Source organism: Eretmochelys imbricata, chromosome 12 (genome assembly GCF_965152235.1).
Source record: "Eretmochelys imbricata isolate rEreImb1 chromosome 12, rEreImb1.hap1, whole genome shotgun sequence".
In the NCBI taxonomy this organism is placed as follows: domain Eukaryota; kingdom Metazoa; phylum Chordata; order Testudines; family Cheloniidae; genus Eretmochelys; species Eretmochelys imbricata.
Genome location: NC_135583.1, coordinates 35,797,141 through 35,817,200, shown reverse-complemented (window position 1 = coordinate 35,817,200; position 20,060 = coordinate 35,797,141). Strand labels below are relative to the sequence as shown.

At 44.3% G+C, this 20,060-nt stretch overlaps 1 protein-coding gene across 1 annotated transcript in view; it reads right to left on the bottom strand.

Annotated features, from left to right (window-relative positions):
* The window catches only part of LOC144272761 (hepatocyte nuclear factor 4-beta-like), a 40,171-nt gene that overhangs the window by 11,781 nt on the left and 8,330 nt on the right, over positions 1-20,060 (bottom strand). Inside the window, 3 exon segments of the mRNA XM_077831072.1 lie at positions 569-675; positions 16,857-16,951; positions 19,790-19,990. Coding sequence (XP_077687198.1) covers positions 569-675; positions 16,857-16,951; positions 19,790-19,990 — 403 coding nt within the window.

Sequence of the window (20,060 nt, the reverse complement as noted above, 5' to 3'; positions counted from 1 at the left end):
GGAGCGTGTAATGGAAGAGGAAGGGAGAGAGGAGAAGATGATGGGACCATTGGGTTTAAATCCTAGTTTATTAGCTCTTTGCTCTTCTACAACTGTTACCCTAATAATGCTCTGACATTTGCAGATCTTGCATTTATACTGAGGGAAGCCTAGTTCCTAACAAGTTATATACTGTACCTACAGGAATCTCTTCATGCATCATTGAAATGCAGCCACCTCTGGGGTGAAACAAAGCAAATCAAGTGGACAGCAAGGCAATGCAGCAATTTAGGATAAGAAGCAAAGAAGACTACCGTATCCTGCTGGACTGCCGGGGGGAATTGGTAGGTAGAATGTAATTGCTCAGACCTGTAGCCAGGACATAGATGCTAGGATGCTTGGGCACTGGGTCAGCAATGACCCAGAGAGAACAGGAGAGAATCATTAATATTGCTTCCTGTAGTAATTAGTTGTTCCATCTAAGTGCCATCCAAGGACTGAGTAGACTCATCCCCGCTTAGTTGGACGAGTTCACAGATGAAGCGGCCATAAACCCCCTTCTAATGATGATTATCAATGTAGTTCATACCTGTTGTGCCATAGCCTCGGCCTGGGTCAGCACAGTGATTGACAGGGATCCATTGTCTTCATAGCTACTCCTGCGAATGCTAATCCTGTCCCGTTCATTCTGCACAGCTTCAAAGAGAGAAAGGAGGACAGTCATGTGATGAGTCAGAGATTGCCTTTCCCTGTCATCACCGATCACAGCTATTTACTATCATCGAGAACTCTACAATTTGCTAGTCATTTTATGAATCCATAAAATACATACTATTCAAACTGTCAACAATTTAAGTAGAGAGACATGGTGGGTGAGCAAATATCTTTTATTGGACCACTCTCTTGCCGACCAACGGTATTACATCCCTCACCTTGTCTCTCTAATATCCTGGGATCAACGTGGGTACCACAACACTGCATACAGCAATTTAAATAGTTATTTTAATGTTAGTAATAATTTTATGAGTATGTTGTATAGGGGGAAAATGATTACTGACTACAATGGCTTCTCTAATGAGTGTTCCAGCATGTCCTACCTGTAGGAGAGCATATGTGTAACATGCCCTTCAATTTCAGGGCCTACTTCTGCTACGAAATCCACATGGACAGACCCTTGCACCCACATGGAGAAGTTCCAGTGGTATTTATTATTTGTATTATGGTAGAACCTAGAGTCTCCCACTGACAGCAGAGACCCATTGAGTTAGGTGCCGTATAGACCCACAGTAAGAGACAATCCCTGCCGTGAAGAGCTTTCAATCTAAATAAATGCTAGAAAATAGTCAAGGCTGGGAGGGAAAATAGTGGCATAGAGAGATGACCCTGATCACCCTGATTCCCCAAGATGACCCTGCAGGTCAGTGGAAGAGCCAGGAATAGAACCTTGTGTGCATGGGTCCCATTGTCTCCAAATTATCCCCAAAGTGTTTCACAAAGTCAACCGTTCGTCTCTCTCACCAGCAAAAGATGGTCCAATACAAGATATTGCCTCTCCCACTTTGTCTCATTCAAATTGGAACAGAAGTGGGTGGGAAATCAGAGCCAGGGAGAAAAGATGAGGCTGAGCGTTGACGACATGAAGAAATACAGGCAGGCGGGTCCAGGTGCCAAGAGCTGCAGAAGAGGCAGCTCAAGAAGTAAGAGTGGCGAGCAAGATGAGTAGAGCAAGCTGGCAAGGGTGCAGAGAGAAAGATTAAGAGCCTCATCCAAAGTCTGAAGAAGTCAATGGGAATCTTTTCATTGATTTCAGTGGTCTGTAGAGAGGCTCTAAGCCCATGAGATTTGATGCAGCAACGCCCTGGAACGTTTGAAAACCTGGGAAGAGACTTCTGAATGGGACCCTGAAATGAACAGGAAGTTGTCTGAGGTTTGCGTGATGTGGTCACATTTCTCAGTGGCTTGTGTCCCCATCACGCTATTGCCACACTCACACCACTGGGAGAAATGTTGTGTGATGTGCCTATGGAGGGTTACTTTATTTCTATCCTGTTCTATACACGGTCTTATTCACACTCATCACCATAGTATCTGAGTTCCTTCCAGCAGCGCATTAAGAAACATGGCTACCTCTCTGCCATGTGTTTGTTTTTTGCATCCTCTCCCCAGAGTGAGATGTGTGTGCAGTGGAGTGTCTTGTTTTGGTAGGTGGTTTGTTGTTATTAATACATAGATGTGGTGCTCTGTGTTTGGTAGAGAAGGCAAGGTCAAAGAGATGTGCCTTGCACTTGGAACAGAAAGCAGTGAAGTCTGTGATGATCCTTAAAGGGTAAGAACTTGGCCATGTTCCTCTAGTTGCACATGTGACATTGGAAAATCCAGTCTGGGCCTCTGCATCAGGAGAACGCAGCAACAATTGTACTGTATTTCCTGGTACTGGGACTTGGTCTCCGGGATGATTTCCCAGTGATGGGGTTGGGATGGAGGAAGACCAGCAACCATCTCTATGATCACTGCATTAAAGAAACCCACAGATTCTGGAACCCTCCCCTTAAAAGACCAGCAGACTTGTTCATGATGCTGATCATTCCTTAGAAGAGATCACTCCTAATTAATGGGCTATCTACCAAAAAGAGGAAGCTGGTGCATAACTAAGGAAGTAAATAAAGAAAAGATTTGTTTCAAATCAAAGTGTCCCATTAATAACAGTAACATAACTCCCCTTTGGAAACATTCTTCCCTTCATACACCAGGGGAAACAATTCCCAGATCATAAATTGTCAGATATTCAGCAACTTGTTCAGACACTTGCGAAAGTTTCTCAGTTGAGAAAGTATCACACTGTCTGCCAGGATTTTCTTTCTAGACAGACGGACAAACCCACTCTCATCCACTGGATAAAATTGCACTGACCTTTCAGCTGTGGGCTTTACCACTCAGTGTGCTGCAAAGGAAAATGAATGGACTGATACCTGGCTTTACAATCGAAAGCAGTAAGAAAATCACAACTGGCCTTGGACTCTTTGGTTCGTAGAGTGTTCTGATAGCCCTGGATGCCTCACAGCTTTGGGTCCCCACTGTTTAATAGTGATCAAGCACCAAACCTCTAACGGGAAATGCTCCTGCCTTCAATGACAGCAACCAAACACCACAGAGGAATCCTGTTTATAATGCCGAGCGCCATACTCTGCTCACATAAAGAAACCCAAGTGCTTGCTTGCTTGGCTGACATTTTGTCATCCCAGTGAGTGCTCGAACTACTGGGCTAGAGTCAGTATCTTTTGCTCTGGCCTACTGAATATTTAATTATTTATGCAAAGAGAAATAACTCCGACGGGAGAGCATGAGAAAAGCTGAGGCTATAGCCCAATGGGTAAGGTGTGCCTCTAGAACATGGGAGACCCGAGTTCAAGTCTCTGCAGATGAGACATTTGTGTTTAGATCTTCCACCCACCAAGGGAGTTGGCTCTTCTGGGGCATCTCATGTTTTTTCATGAAAAATTTCAAAGGGGCTTGGTTCGTTCCACTGAGGAAGGAAATAAAATTCTGAAACGTCAATATTTTTCACGTAATGGAATTTTTCCGGCCAGCCCTAGATCCAGTTGAAAATTGCCATTCTTCTTTTCAAAATGGAATGTTCACCCTCTCGCAGTTGGTTCAGAAGGAAATTTTAGCTCATTTGCCGAACCTCTTTGAAATAAAGTCTTTTAACTTCTTTGAAATAAATTTGCAAATACATTTTTTTCCCACTGTTCAACCAGACTTAGCAACCTTGACCCTTTAACTTTGTTAAGCACATTGGGATACAATTTGTTTGCAGGATGCTCTGCCAAATAAAATGCTCTAACTATATGGATGTTGATGATTGAATAAAAGCCCAGCCAATGAAAAAAAAAAATCTCCCCTTTCTTTGCAAACAGAAACTAGCTGTGAGAAAGGTCTGTTCTGCTCTGAGCATAGAATGCAGGCAAAGTAATAACAAGGTAACAAGTGGCTTTGCTGAGAATTACAGCTCCCTTTAATTTCGGCATCAGTTTAGCCTGCTGAACTCTGTTCACACACTATGGACTCGCTGCAGCAAAGAATGATCACGGCAATAAGCATATGCGAGGAAGGATCTCGAACAAAGACTCAACAGTATCCTGACAGTTCATACATTTTGGCGACGTACAGCTCAGAAATTCAATCCATGACTTCTTAAAGCTCAGGAAGCAGCAAGGTTTAGCACGTAACGATAGTACAGTACATCTCTACCTACTTCTACGTACATGTCTGAAATCAAAACTCCCTTTGGTTACATACCGGGCTGACTCAGATGGGCAAACTAGATTTAACTCTAGCAAGCAAAGGTTCTGCGGCAGTTCTTAATATGATATATTAATCCCCTTGGAAATTGCAAGTTTCTATTGTATAACTATATGTTGTAAATTCCCTGGGACAAGCTCTTTTTTGTCATATATATGGACAGTGGCTAGCCCAATAGGAATGGTCTTTAGGACTCGCAGGAGTTGCTGCAATGCAAATATTAAATAATAATAATATTATACCCATCCATGTTCACCTAATCATCCCTTTAACCTCAGTTTGAAAGAGACCAGTATTCTAAGGATTAGCTGGCTGGCACTTGAATAAAAAATGCAGAACCCATGAAGATGTTTCAACAGCCTGTGGGAAGAGTTGTGCTTTCCTATTTATCTTATTTGCTTGGTCCTCATTGTCTTCTTTTTTGGCATTTCAAAAGGTTTTGCTTAAAAGCCACTCGCGTCCTTAAAATACCAGACCGTTTAGGAGCAGATGCTGGCAGACTGGCAATGAGAGACAAGCCTCTGCAGTGTATTTAGATGCCTAACTCCCATTGGCATCTTTGAGGCTCTGGGCCATAGTGACCAAATGTCACCCTCCTTCCAGCCGCCTGAGTAAAACGAGTGTGAGGGTTTCTTCCTTTGAGGCAGAAAAATGACTGGCGCTCTTATGGGGGTCTCAAGGAAGAGACCAAAGACCAGGGCTGGCCTTTGGGGTGGGCCGTACGGGCCCCCGCCCAGAGTGGCCTGCCCAAGGGGGCGCCGTGCGCAGGTTTTGGATTCCCACCGGACCTGCTGTCGAGAGGCCAGCTGGGCTGACGGAGGCGGCAGGGCAGGCAGGAGAGGTGGGGGAGCGGGAGAGACGACCAGCCGCGGAGCCCGGAGCAGGGGGTGCCCCTCTTCCACTCCACATGTGCAGCCGCTGCTGGTCCTGTGTCCCCTCACCCTGCCTTCTTCCTGGAGTCACCTCTGGCCTGGGAGCATCCTCCTGTCTGCTCTGGGGCGGGCGGGGGGGCTGATGGTGGGGTGTCCCCCCCATTTCTACTAAGCTGGAGTGATGGGACATGGGGAATCTGTGTCTGCTGCTGCCTCTCTGGACCCAGAGAGGCTGCGGGCAGCTGCTTGTGTCTGAACAAGCCTAGTTCAGGCTCCTGACCCTGAGGGCTTTCTTAAAGAGACAGTGCACTCACTCACTCTCTCACCCACTCCCCTCAGCACCACCCCCTCCTTCACCACACACCCACACTGGTTCCTTCACAGGGCCCCAACACCCACACCAGGGCTCCCTGCATCAAGGTCACTTCCCCACCTGGGCTGTGCTGAGGCATCAGGAGCTGCTGCTCTCCTGCCTGCAGGGAAAGTGACCTAGATGCAGGAAGCCCTGACATCGCTCCTTGCTCCCCCCTCACAGCCCCCTAGGGCAGTGGGGGGGCAGAGGAGCAGCACTTCGGTGGGGGGAGCGAGCAGCAATGCCAGCTGCTTTGTGCATCCAGGTCAGGTTCCCCATGTGGGTGCAGAAAGGGGATGCAAGGGTTAGGGGCAAAGGGGGCACAGTGCAGGGGTTAGGGGCTCAGGAGGGAGGTGCAGGATGTAGGAGTGAAGGGGACACAGTACAGGGGTTAGGGGCACAGGAGGGGACAGGTGTTGGGATGAAGGGGGCACAATGCAGGGGTGAGGGGCTCAGGAGGGGGCAGCTGAGGTGTTGGGTACAGGAGGGGGGGCAGAGATTGGAAGTGAAGGGGGTGTAGGGATTAGGGGTGCAAGAGAGGAAGCAGGCATTGGGGCGAAGGGGACACAGTGCAGGGGCTGGGGGGGAGGCCGGTTGGGGTGCCTTGGGAGCCCATGGGGATCAGAGGCACGGGGGGGAGGGGGGCGCCATGCCCACGGGGGTTAGGGGCACCAAAATGCACGTTCGCCCAGTGTGCCATTTTTCCGAAGGCCGGCCCTGCCAAAGACTGAATAGACATGGAGACCGAACTCCCTTGGAGGTGGGGAAAGTACTTTGGTGGAGAGGAAGGGCAGGCTGCTCCGATGTACCTGGGCTGTAGAGACGTCTTCAGGCTCCAGGGCACGTTTCACTGACAGTAAATTCATGTTAAGGAAAATATTATACTATGAAAAGAGACCGTATCTCCCACCACACCCTCCTCGCTGTGGAAGAAAGCTGCTGTTACGGGTAGTTTTCCAGCCTTGTCACAAGCCTGGAGATTCCAGAACTCTCACCAATTTCTTACTGCCAAGTGGAAGCTGGGTGTGTCCTGAAGGCCTTGCATCAGGATTTAAATTCAGCTGGAGCCGGCCGGAGCAAAGCTCCGGTAAATATTATCAAACCCGTGGGAGCCCTGGCATGTCCTATGGGGCTAAAGCCCCAAATCCCATTGCACCGCATGGGGCTAAAGCCCCGAGGCTCCAGGAGATACTGGGGGAGACTTTAAGCCCTGCCTTGAATCATTTGTCATGACAGAAGGAAGATGGGGCACTAAGCAGGACTCTCAATAGCACCACCTGCCTGCCCTCCTGACCCAACTAGATTAAGAGCCAAGAAGGTGAAAGGGCCCAACCAGTGACTGGATAAATATCTTCTGTTATCTACCCTCTTCAGAAATACAGTATTTGGCCCCAGAGAATTTGAATTTGCTGTATAAGTCTTCCCTCTTTTGGGGGGCAGGGGATAACAGAGTACACTGCATGATTCCCATACAAAAGTGTCACCGGAATATTGTGTAATGCTTAGGTACCGTGTGTACACATCCCTTCTAAGACCTGGGATCCACAGTAACATGGGGCGCACCTTATCTTTTGTTAAAAAAATGCCTATTTCTTAGGTAGGGCTTTTCATGAGTCAATCTTCTCAATCCTTAATGCATTTATCCTCACAACCCCCTTGGGAGGGAGGGAAGCTTTATTATTCCCATTGTACAGATGAGGGACTGAGGCACAGAGAGGCTAAGTGTCCCAAGGTCACACAGGACACCCATGGGAGAGCAGAGGATTGGGCCACTGGACCATCCTTTCCCCTTAAGACTCCAGTAGTCTACCATAGGGGGTTGACGCCATTCCTGTACAACCCTGGGCTGTTCTTATCTAAAGGCGGATGTGAGAAGATCAGATGCTTCAAAGCATGGCTTTCACATGCTATACTTGTTATTTGCAGGGTGATAGCACCTAGGAGCCTCGGTCTCGGACAAGGAGTGCATTGTGTGTACAAACACAGAGCAGCAAGATAGTCTCTACCCCAGAGACCTTACAACGTTTAGGGCTTGATCTTTCAATAGTGCGACTTGAATGAAAGCGTGGTTGCAGGATCGTCCCCTTAATTTACCATCCATGGAAGCTAGTAGCTCTAATTGTATTGCAGCTGTAGGATACCTACGCTTGGGGTACATGCTAAATGTTATTGCCCCTTCACTGGTGTATCAGGAAAATCATCACTGATTGCAGCATGCAGAAGAAATCTCACCATCTTAGAAAGCCAGTCATGAAATCAACTAGAAACAAGCTTTGCAGAATTTTACACTACAATCAGTAAGGAACTTCTTGCAGCAATCAAACCTGGGGCTTGATTCTGGAAATCTGAATGTAGCCCTGTTATGTTGAATGGGCCTTCTCATGTGAGTAATGCTTATGCGTGTGAGGAGGGTTGGAGGAATGGGCTATATAACCAAACCCTACCACTTATTTTATAGAGGTCCCATAAAGCTAAATAAACCCATTAATATTCCCATACTGAACAGCTCCCTTTAAAAGAACTGAATTGTTCGTTGTTTATCTCACACAAGTTTCTAATACAGCTTTTATGGCGCATATTTCAGTACTTCCCGCACACTTTGATAAGGTCTATCTTTTAGTGTAAGTGGATGGTACAGAATGACTTTCTCAAGGTGATTTTGGTGTTATCACTAAAAGTACGTAAGAAGCCGTGGCATAACACATCGAATATAGTTAATATTTTACATACTATGAAATCAAGTGATCGCTACACGGTAACTGCATTACAATATTTATTATGCTTGTAAAAATAGGAGAGAGGTCAATCTGAAATGCTGCATGTGGCTGTGATGGCTGAAAGGCTGGTACTCCGAAAAATGGATGGCCCCAGCAACCCAAACCATTATGCTTGGAATTTGCATTGGAGTTGGCAAACTTGTACTAAGGGCCAAATCCAGTGCAGTATCCCACAGTCAGCTGTAGCCTACTCTTTCCAGGAGAAGTTTGTTCCACAGTTAGGGCAAAACTCAGGTACTCCAAGACCACAAATGTACTTGCCCCTTGAATAGTTGCTCAAGACACATTTCACATATTGGCAAAACCTGAAATTGCATCAAATTGTCCTCTCTGGGGTGAGTTCCTAAGGGTTTGCCTCCAGGGCAACTGAATGTGTGGCAAGCCAGGGTGAGACTCCACAGCGCACTAGCCTGCTGGGCATGAAGGGTACATTTACACAGCAAAAAAGGCCCGTGACAGCAAGTCTCAGAGCCCAGGTCAACTCACTGCAGTGTAAACAGTTGGGCTTGACTTTGAGACCAGGTTATGAAAGCTGGCAAGGTGGAGGGGCTACAGTCTGAGTCCAAACATCTACACGGTTATTTTTCGCACCGTACCACCAGCCAGAATCCGTTGACCTAGCCTCAGACTTATTGCCACAGGTTTTATTTTACTGTATTGACGTACTGGGGGTCACTGTGTGGAGCCTGCGTGTTGACATGCATCTGTAGCAGCATCCACACCGTGACTAAAACATGACAAGCTCATGTGCTGTGGATTCACACCCTGGCTTGCCGTGCACTAAGTCACCGTGTAGACAAGGGCCATGAGGGGATGTTACTGGTCTACGTGCACTGAGATTTTTTCAGGTAGCTGTTAGTGTTGCTAGTGTGGAGAAACATCCTTTACTTGTAGGGATCTGTGCTTGGCATTATTCGCAGAGGGCAACAGAATACCTGAGGCTCAGAATACCTATGGCAGGACATCTGGGTTCCATTTGTAGGTCTGCCACTAATGTGCTGAATAGCCTTTGTCGAGTAGCTTTCCTGGTCATTGAAACACCACCTTTCCACAAAAAAGCCTTTTGTCAAAATAACTCTGACCGGCTGTAATCATTTCCCAACCGGTTAGAGGAATGGAAAAAGCATAAGAGCAGAACAGACGTGAAGAGAGACCTCAGCTGAGTCATAGACAGACCTCCTGACCTACATGGGAAATGCAATTCCCTCAAGGCCCGCGATACACTTCCTACCGAAGGGAATTCCACAGCTCAGGCCCGGTGGTTGAACAATGCCTTCCCCAGACCATTCCTCATTAATATAATGACTGACAGCAGACCAACCTGTGCTGACTCTAACAGCTAAGCGGGAATATGGGGCGAGGTCTCTATAGTGTGTGTTGTTAGTGTCTGAACCATATTGTCACACTCCGACTGTGAAAGCTTTGCTCCCCTGCAGACTTTACTAGCCTCTCTGAAATTATAATGCCAACCAACCCTCAGGTGAAGTGATAGGATGGAACAGACAACTCAAAGAACAAAGGGATAGTGGTGATTGTGTTGCACTGGGGAATGGGCAAAGCTATAGTCTCATTTACGTTTCCTTCAGCCCAGTACCCATCCAAAAGAGCTCTGCTACCTTTGCTTGCTCCTGTCAGAATCCATCAGTGCACATGGTGCTGTCTGGAATGGAAGTCACTGCTGCAGACACAGCCGAAAGAGAAGCCAGCCTTCTGATGGCAGCAGCTGCTGGGTGATGAAAGGAAGGATATGCCCAGAACTTTTCAATAATGACGAGGGAGTGAAGGAACCTTGCCATGGGTCCCTGATTACTGCTTAAGCCTGTGTCTCTGAAGAGACAAACAGGGAATCTGTTATAGCTACAACCAACATGCCCTGGCATGTTTGAACTATCCTGACTGTGGAAAGTACAAATCAAACTAAATACATTCTCCATCTGACACAAAAGAGAGAGCTTAAATCATTAGAGCCAGTCTGGACCTTTCTTTCATCAGGAGCGCATTGAACATGCTGGCCACTCAGAATCCAGGCAGATTGCAAAGCGCTGTACATATTGGGCTCCTGAATAAATAGTGCTGTGTTTGTCATCCAATTAGTGGAATTGCAACAAACAGACCTTATTTCCCAAACCTTTCTGTCCTTGCTACATTGCCACATAGGCTAGAACTGGGAACAGAACACATGAGTCATGAGTGTGCACTAAATCCAATAAATAAAAGTGTCAACATTGATTCCACCTCAGCAGCAGCAAACCCATCACTTTCCATAGATGTTTGAGCAAAAACTCCTGTTTAATAACCATCCATCTAAGTTAATTGTTCTATAACAGTCAACGGCCTCATTCAGCTTTGCCGTTCTTGGGATGATCTCAATAAACCAACTGGAGGTCCTGAAGCAAGTGCGTGTGTGCACGCAGACTGACAGCTATGAGTCACACAATAATGGATCTGGCAAGGAGACCAGGTGACATCTGGTGAGCACAGAGCTTTCGCAATCTTCTGATCCACAGTAACAAATTGACCCTTTCTGTTGCCTGGGCTGAACAGAAGGGTCTGATTTTTCAAAAGGCCTGAACCCAACTTCTGATGTTGTAGGCGTGATTTTGCACCTGCAACTAAACCGTACGATCCATGTAACGGCCTGCTTTATGAGTACCGTGCGGTGTAGAAGATACATGGGTGCGTGTGTCTGTGTCTGCAATTACTTGCGGGAGCCAAATTATGGCCATAGAATCTGAACTTGTGGTTTCAAAAATCAGGCGGAGAAGATGTGAAAACTACAGCGAAGAACCAAGTTATGAATGTTTTGAACCATTAATCAAAAAAGCCCTGGATACCTGCCTAGCAAAAGAAATTGACGTGAATAATAATAATACTAGTTAATATAATCCTTTCTACTTCTGCACATGCCCTTTATCAGAGGAACCCAAGGAATTTTACAAACATTAATGCTTTCCCTCAAAGGGGTATCGAGGGCTTAAATATTAACTCTATTTACTGATGGGTAAACTGAGTCCCACAAAGTTTAAAGCTGGGATTTTCAAAAAAGTTGCAAGGAGTTAGACCAGTGGTGGGCAACCTGCGGCCCGTCAGGGTAATCCACGTGTGGGCCACGAGGCAGTTTGTTTACATTTCCACAGCCGCCCGCAGCTCCCAGTGGCAGCGGTTCACCGTTCCCAGTCAATGGGAGCTGTGGGAAGTGGCATAGGCAGCAGGGTGTGTCACTCCCCGGTGCACCATAGATAAGCTGCTCTAACCCCGGGGCAGATGTGGCTACGTCGATGGAAGAATTCTTCCATCGACCTAGCTACTGCCACTCAAGGAGATGGAGTTCCTGTAGTGACAGAAAAACCCCTTCTATCCATGCAGGAAGCGTCCACACTACCGCTCCACAGTGGCACAGCTATGGCTCTGGAGCTATGCCGCTGTTGTGCCCATAGTGTAGACATGCCCTTGGGCTTCTTTGAAAATTGCAGCCTATCTAAATTGAAGCCAGGTCACACAGCAAGTCAGTGCCAGGTAGGGTGACCAGACAGCACCTGTGAAAAAACGGGACAGGGGGTGGGGGGTAATAGGCGCCTTTATAAGAAAAAGTCCCAAAATATGGGACTGTCCCTATAAAAACAGGACATCTGGTCACCCTAGCGCCAGGGCTAAAAACAGCTCCCAGTGTCCTGATTCCTGAGCATTAGATACACTTCCTCCTTTCATGTAAGGTAAAGTGTACAGTGGTAGAAAACTTACATGGAAGCATTGTGAAAGAAAGCAGGGATCAAAGCTTCGCCTACCCAAAGATACTAAATCAGGAATGAGAATGAATGTGAAAATTACAATAGGGTATATTCATTTGATCTCCACACCTAGTCACCTCCCATTCTCCTGTGTCAATTCCACCAGTGACCTAAGAACCCTTTCCCCTCCGTCAGCAACCTCAGAGCAATTCTTCACTACAAACATTCAACTAGTGCCCTGAGAACCTCTAAGTACACTCCATTCTCCTCCCTGTCACTTCAATCTGCAGCCTGGAAACTTCTAATCACATTCTGTTACCTCCAGTCAATTCTACCAATGAGCTAAGAAATATTTAATGCCTTTCAACTAATCAACCTATATATCCTGCTGCAGTCTCGTAAGCCAGTTCACCCAGTTGCCTGAGAATGTCTGGCCACGTTCTAGTCTCCCACATCAGTTCCTTGAACAACTTGAAACAGTAAGGAGAAGTGGTTATAGTCCAGTGCTTTTGCTCCACAATTTCAGATGTTGCTTACTCTATGGTCATTAAAATGTGTTATTAAAATGTACTAATATGATACAGGTTTTTAAAATAGTGCTCTATTGTCAGAGATTCCATAGTAGGATTTTCAGAAGTGCTCAATTTTGGCCTAATTTTGCTCTGTTTGAAGTCAATGAGACTTTACCATTTACTAATTCTTTAAGCCAAATTCTTTAGTTTGGAGCATACAACTCATTTTGGGCGTCTTTCAGATGAGATATAAAACCAAGGTCAGAAATCCAATGCCACTTTTCACAAAAACAGGTGGCAGCCTTAGGTCCTGGCAAATGCCAGTTTGGATAACATCATCCTGGTTCCCTAAATCCCAAAATGCCAGTTTGTCAAAACCAGATCTGCTTGGGAAATAAGATTGGGTTTGATGAATTTCTCAACTTGCAAAAATGTCAAGAAATACAGTTTTGAAATTTTCAGAATTATTTTTAAAATGTCAAATTCCAGCTTTTGTGGTTTGAAATGACTTTTCAATTAAAAATTTAACCTAATTAGTCTGGAAAAAGTTGAAATCAAACACTCATTACATTTTACAAATAAACAAAAAACATTTTGAAATTACTGTATTGAAACCAAACATTTCATCTGACCCCAACCAAAGAAAATAGATGTATGTGTTGGTTCATGAATATTTTTGAGATTTTGACTTTTCTGTCTGATTTTAGACAGAATTATACAGGAAAAATTCTGAACACAAAAATATTTGCAGGATGGAAAAACCAGTTTCCATGCAGCTCTATTATTGTACTCCAGACCCAACATTCCAGGATATTGATGAGTTTCGTCAAGATGAAAACATTTTAGGAACACAAAGTTTCCAGGCTTGCACCTGAATATATTCAGCAGTAGGTCTGGCAGTGGTGATCATACTCTGTAGTGATGATAATACAGCCTCGTAATACCACACCCAAGGCATGTTCTGAGTCTGAATACTAAATATGTCAGATCTCTTCCATGTACGGTGAGAAGACAGTGCTATTGCCACATTCTGGAAAGCCCGGTTGCTATTACAATTAAGCTTGCTAAAATATAGTAATGAAGAATGTGCCAAATTCCACAGACTTGTGTCTAATTGTCTCAGTGTGTTATGGTGACATAGTGGGTGTATGTAACCAAAAGGCAATGCACAAATGTTTCCACTATTACCGTAGCTATTGAACAATCAGAAGACAAGATTTTTTCATAAAGCTGAATATTACCTAGAATTATTCAGAGTTAAGAAATGGATTTGAATTTTTGTGCACACCATCGTGCAAGAAAATGATGTACTCTTTTTGCATTCAGTATGGTGTGCAGTCAGTCAAGACACTGCTCTAGGCTCATCAAAATATTTCCTACCGGTTTGCAAAAAAGTCACAAAATCAGCAGTGTACTCATAAGTTGAACTTCAAATAATTTGATGATGTGGAACTTAGAGAGAGTCACCAAGCTGCAGTCAATATTAAATGAGTAAGCCAAAGTTTTACAACCATTATTGTAAAATCTATTTTTAAAAATGAAGCCACAAACCAAGTATAGTGCTGATCAACTAGATTTCAATATTTCCAGACAATGAAACATGCCAGCTCTTGTAACCACTCCATCCACTCTTTGCTAACATTTAAGTTATGTTCTTGCTGCTTCCTATCACAAAACAATTCCTCTGCCAAATTTTAGCTCACTAATTTTGTCTAGGGAAGACAGTCAAACGTTTGGCAAGAGATTTGATCTCAATGGGTAAAGTCCTGGCTCCGCTGAAGTCAATGGGAAAATTCCCACTGAGATCAGTGAAGCCAGGATTTCACCCAGTGTTCTTAATGTATTGGCATAGATTATTCACCCTTAAGATATCTGACAAAGAACATGGTATTTTCCTTCAGCTGCCCAACCAAACAGCCTGAGATTTCACATGTATTCAATGTGTAGGCAGGCAGAGAATCCGGTCACAGTGAGAGTGGAATCAATCAGAGCTAAAAGACAGCCCTTGCCCAAAGAGCTTACAATTGAGGTACAGAAGTATCACCAGCAATATCCCATCAAGCAGGTGATAGATGATCAGGTACTGGAGATACCATAGTAAATAGCAAGGCAGTGTTTTTTACGGTGTAACTCAGGTAAAGTAGCTGTTCAAGGCTTTCAAGCAGCATGCCAGCTGAAGCTTTTTCCTAATCTTTGACAGCATCTTGGTACAAAGGTCTTTCCTGCCAACTGATGCTGCTTAGACACATCATAATACCCCAGTTATCTCTTCACTTGTGAACCAGTTGGAAGTGTGTCAAAGTGCATCTGATAATATTTGATAGAACAAGCTGGAGTTGAATGGCCAGTCTCCAAACAGATGCCGAGGCTGATAGCAACACTAGTGAGGGCTTCCATCCTGTTCCAATAAAGCCAATAGCAGTTTCACCATCAATCTCAATGGGAGCATGATCAAGACCTAATTGTTGAGAGAGCTATGAGGGACGTGTTGGTGCCGCACATAAACAGGAGAAGTCCTGGACCTATATTAAATAATGCTTTACACTTCTAGATAATACTTAGTCCTCCTATGAGGGCAGGGGACTGGACTAGATGACCTCTCGACGTCCCTTCTAGTCCTATGATTCTATAACTCTCCTGATTCCAGGTTAATACAGGGCTAGTATCACATTCATAGAGTCATAGACCACAAAGGACCACCACTTCATCAGTAAATTAAATCTCAAAACACTCCTCTGAAGCAGGCAAGTCTTATTATTACATGTATTAGGGTCGGAAATTTTCTGACAAACCTTTTTGTCAGAAAATGCTGATTAGTTGAAAGCAAAACTCTTCATTAAACAGTGTCAGGTTTGACGAAACACCAGACTCAAGACTATTTTGGTTAAAATGGTTTCATAATTGTTGAAACATCCCATTTGGACAATCTTGAACCTGAGAGACAAGGTGGGTGAGGTCATATTTTTTTACTGAAACAACTTCTGTGGGTGAAAGAGACGAGCTTTCAAGCTGCTCAGAGCTCTTTGCCACTTTGGAGAAAAGTGCTCAGAGTGTCACAGCTAAAGCCAAGGTGGAGCAGATTGTTTAGCATAAGTAGTTAACACGTATTGCAAGAGACCGTTCAAGGTGAAGTGGCCCATTAACGCCTCTGAGGACATAGGACAAAAAAGGGGGATTTGAGGGGTACAGATTGGTGTAATAAACCATAAATCCAGTGTCTTTATGGCCATGAATTTGAGTGTTTAGCAAAGCCATGAATTTTAGCTCCCAGGCTCATCTTCTGAAGATGTTGTGCAGGTTTCCTTTTATGATGAGGACAAAGGTCATATACGGGGTGATTGTTTCGCGAAAAGTGTTCGTCCATGGGAGGTCGGATGTGACCCACCTTGTCTCTCTAATATCCTAGGACCAAAACAGCTAAAACAATACAGTCAATAATATTGAACCAGGACATTTCTTTCCCCCACTTCGCCACCCTTCTTTTTTTTTTTTTTTTTCTGAGTCAAAATGGCTTTTTGTTTCTAAACTTTTTGGAAATTAATCTTAAAAAAGTTTAAAGGAAAAACGTTGAAATCGAAATGAAATGTTTTAAAATAATTATCAACATGAAACATTTTGATTGACCCCAAATGAATTTCTTTTTTTTTTTCAGATTTTTGGTTCACGAACATTTTCAAGATTTTGATTCTTTATCCTGATTTGGGATGTGAAAATTTTTGAAATGTCAGCAATTCTCTTGGGATAGAAAAACTGTTTCCCACCCAGCCTTAAAGAGAGCCACATTGTGGTAGATGCAGAGGAAGAGAACCTCTGCCCTGAGAAGCCTTTAGTCTTGATAGATAAGTCAAAAGGTAGGATGGGAAATAGAAGCTCAGGCATGGAAATGCCTTGCCCAAAGTCACACAGTGGTACAACCAGGGATGGAATCCAAACACCCTGTGCTTCACAGGCTCTTACCTTGACCACAAGACTATACTCCCACTGTAGTGGGTTACAGAGGATGCCCTACAACGGTCATATTATTCTGTACCGTACAGTGAATTAACTGTAAAGAAGCAAAGGGTCTATACACTCATTTAGAAAAATAGATACTAAATGGCTTTTCTGCTTCAAGAAAAGGATTGTGGCTCTACATTAAATCCCCAGCTGCTGAAATAAATAATGGGCTTTCTGCAGTGAGAGAGCAATAAACGTCTCGCTGTGATTCATGGGGAACCGTCTGCTTCTGCTCTGTAAATGGAAACACGATTGTGACATCTGCTGCTGTGGGAACAGGGTGAGAGACAGCACATAGCTTTGAAATGATAGAGGACACAAAACCTTCTAGCATTTACCTTCTTTCTTCATCCCTGCCCTGAAACACTTCTTCAGCCGGCAGTACCTGCACTGGTTTCTCTTGTCTTTGTCGATCACGCACTGTCTGCTGAACCTGAAGAAAGCAGGACAAACTTTGAGGACAGTCCTGTAAATTATTATTAGGTGTAGTTCAGTAGCACTTAGAAGCCCCAGACAAGATCAGAATCTCACTGTGCTTCACGCTGTAGTGAAATACATCCCCTGTCCTGAAGAGGTTACAATCTAAGGGCGAGCCTACACTATAGCAATGCCTCTGTCTGGTGAAAACAGTGCCAATGGGGGAGCGCTTTCCTTTCGGCATAATTACTCCACCTCAGCGAGAAGCAGAAGCTAAGTCGGCAGGAGACATAGCGCTGGTGTGAAGAGCACAAAACTTGCATCGCTTTGGGGGGGAGGGGGGAAATGGGACTTTTTTACACCCCTGACCAACATGAATTATATTGACTTAGGCTGTAGTGTAGACCTGCCCTAAGTAGACAAGGCAGACAATGAGTGAGAGGGGAAACAGAGGGGAAGCAACTTGCCCATGGTCACTAGCAAACCTGGGATTAGAACCCAGGTCTGCCAGACTCCTAGGCTCGTGGCCTAGCCACTGGATCATAAATAAATTGGGAAGTAGGTTGAAAATGTCAGTTATTGAGCTACAATCAGTATAGAAGGGTAAGGGCAATCACTCTGACTACCACAGAATTATAGCCTGAAATTAAAGCAAAACAGTAACGCCATCATTCCTACATGGAACTCAACTTCTATCTTGAGTAGTGCCAGTCATAAATTTTATGAAGTAATGTGTTTTTTTTTGGTTTTTTTTTGGCGGGGGGGTTGGAAAATGTTGATGCATCGAAAGTGAAATGTTTCATGGAAATATGATTTTGACAAAATTTCATTTTGGAAAAAAAAATGGAATCAAGCTTTCTGATAAGGTTGAAATGTTCAGTTTTGACTTTTTTGGAATGGAATGTTTCAATTCTTCCTTTTTGAAACCACTCTGTTTCAAAGTTTTCTTTTATATGATATAATACAACAGCAGGTTTTTCTTCTGCTGAAAATTTTGGCAAAAACAAATGTTCTGCAGGGGACTGTCTTTTACCATGTCCCTTGCTCTGTCTTATCTATAGATGGTCTTGGTGATCGGAATCCTGGCAAGTGACCCGCACCCACAGGCTGCAGACGAAGGTTAAAACTGCTCCAGCGACAACTCTCATGTGGCATTGTGGTGCCTTTAAGAATAGAAATACTGGGGTTTGGTCAAAATGTGTGATTGTTGTGTGTTTTTTTTTTTTACTTGAAACCACAAGCTTTTCATTTTTCAGGCATTTAGTTTGTCATCAAAATTTTCAACAGAAAGCAGATATCTTTCACAAAAATTTTTAGTTAGTGGAAAACCCAATTTCCTGTCAAAAAATTAGTTTCAATGAAAAATTTTCAACCAGCCTTAGTTTAGACTTGACACTCATTGGCAGGGCAATGTGAATCCAGGCCACACCTGCTGTACCTGTTCTGTGGCTAGACAAAGCATTTTCAGCCTCCAGAGACCACAACCTGGTACGTGTCATGAGCAGTATGTACACATGACAACTTTTAAAAAGTGAGAACAATGAAGCATGAATCTACCATAGGGAAAAGCTCTGCTCCCGTACGGTCAAAAAACATCCCTTGTAAAAGCTGGGGTGGTTTCACAGAACGGCACAGAGCCTGATTAACAACCCAAGAACTCTCTGAGGAATTGGCATCTGTGATAAACAATGTTGCTCTGAGCTCAGCTAAGGACAGAATGGCCCAAATAGTGATTCACAGGATGTTTGGAGGGTGCTTGTCATTGAGTAGGATTTGAATCAGAGGCTCTTCCCTAAGACGCTAAGTATCACATTGTGATTCATGGATTCCAAGGGGATAAAACAGCAAAATGACTACTTTACTCTTTACTCCAAAGAGATTTCCATTTTGCTGCTGGGATTAAATATATTTTATGGGGGGGAAGAAAGTGTAATCTCTCAAACCTATTGTCTTCTGTGGATGGAGTATTCTGGAGTGATAAGTGCCTTATATGCAGGTTCATCAAAAAACAAACAGGGAGGCAAGTTTTTATAGGGTTGGAACACCTTCAACTGAGGAATATCGCTGCAGCAGAATGAAACTTCTCAAGTTCCAGTTCTATATGAGTAACCCTCTATACTTCCCCCCCCTTCTTTTAAGTAAACATCATTTTTCTAAGGTCAACCAAGATAACTGCTGTATAATTCATGGCCCGTTCCTGGTAAATAACCCCCTGAGTATACTCCTGCATGCCAGAACGCACATGAATCAAAGCTTTCCCATTTTTGTCACACCACACGACTGTAGAATAATCGATATATAGCAATATGCAAGCCTTTATGTGCTTTTAAAAAACAAAATGAAAAAAGAGAGAGGGGCAGGCTTGGGAGATGACCAGTTTTGGAGACCTGAGGATTTAAACTGTAATTAACACAGAGAAAATGCAATGGAATTTTGGCACCCTGCCACGATGGCATTCGCTAAGATCATTGGGTCAAACTTCACCAAGGGAGAACCTGATAATAGGACTTAGTGCTTTGCATACATTAACCAGTCCTCACAAGTTCCCTGGGCATATAATTGTCCCCTATTTTACAGGTGGGAAAAGTGAGAAACAGAAACAGCAAGGGGATTATTTCAGGTAACAGAAGGAAGGAATCCAGGTCAGAGATGGAACTAGGATTCAGGAATTCCCAGCTCCCAATCCTGTGCTCAGAAAACCAGATTTCATTATTGTTATGTATATTACAGTTACCGCCTGTGGCCCAAACTGAGATAGAGGCCCCATTGTGCCATGCACTGTACAGAGACATAGTAAGAGATGGTCTCTCCCTCCAAAGAGCTTACAATGTCGAAGCCCAGCAGTGTTTAATACCTGCACGAATAGACATGATTCTTGCGGACACTTCTTCTGAAGAACCCTTTGCAGCCATCGCAGCTGGAAGCCCCGTAATGTTTCCCAGTGGCACGGTCCCCGCAGATGGAGCACAAGGAGCTGATGCCGTTGGCAAGCAGGCTGGCATTTGTCGACTCTGCTGCTATGGCTTCTGCAGACCAGACACAGAGTCAGTTAGGCCTTTTCAGCAGGAATCAGGATGAAATGAAAGCATTGACATATGCACATAATTGTACACACCCGCCCTCCA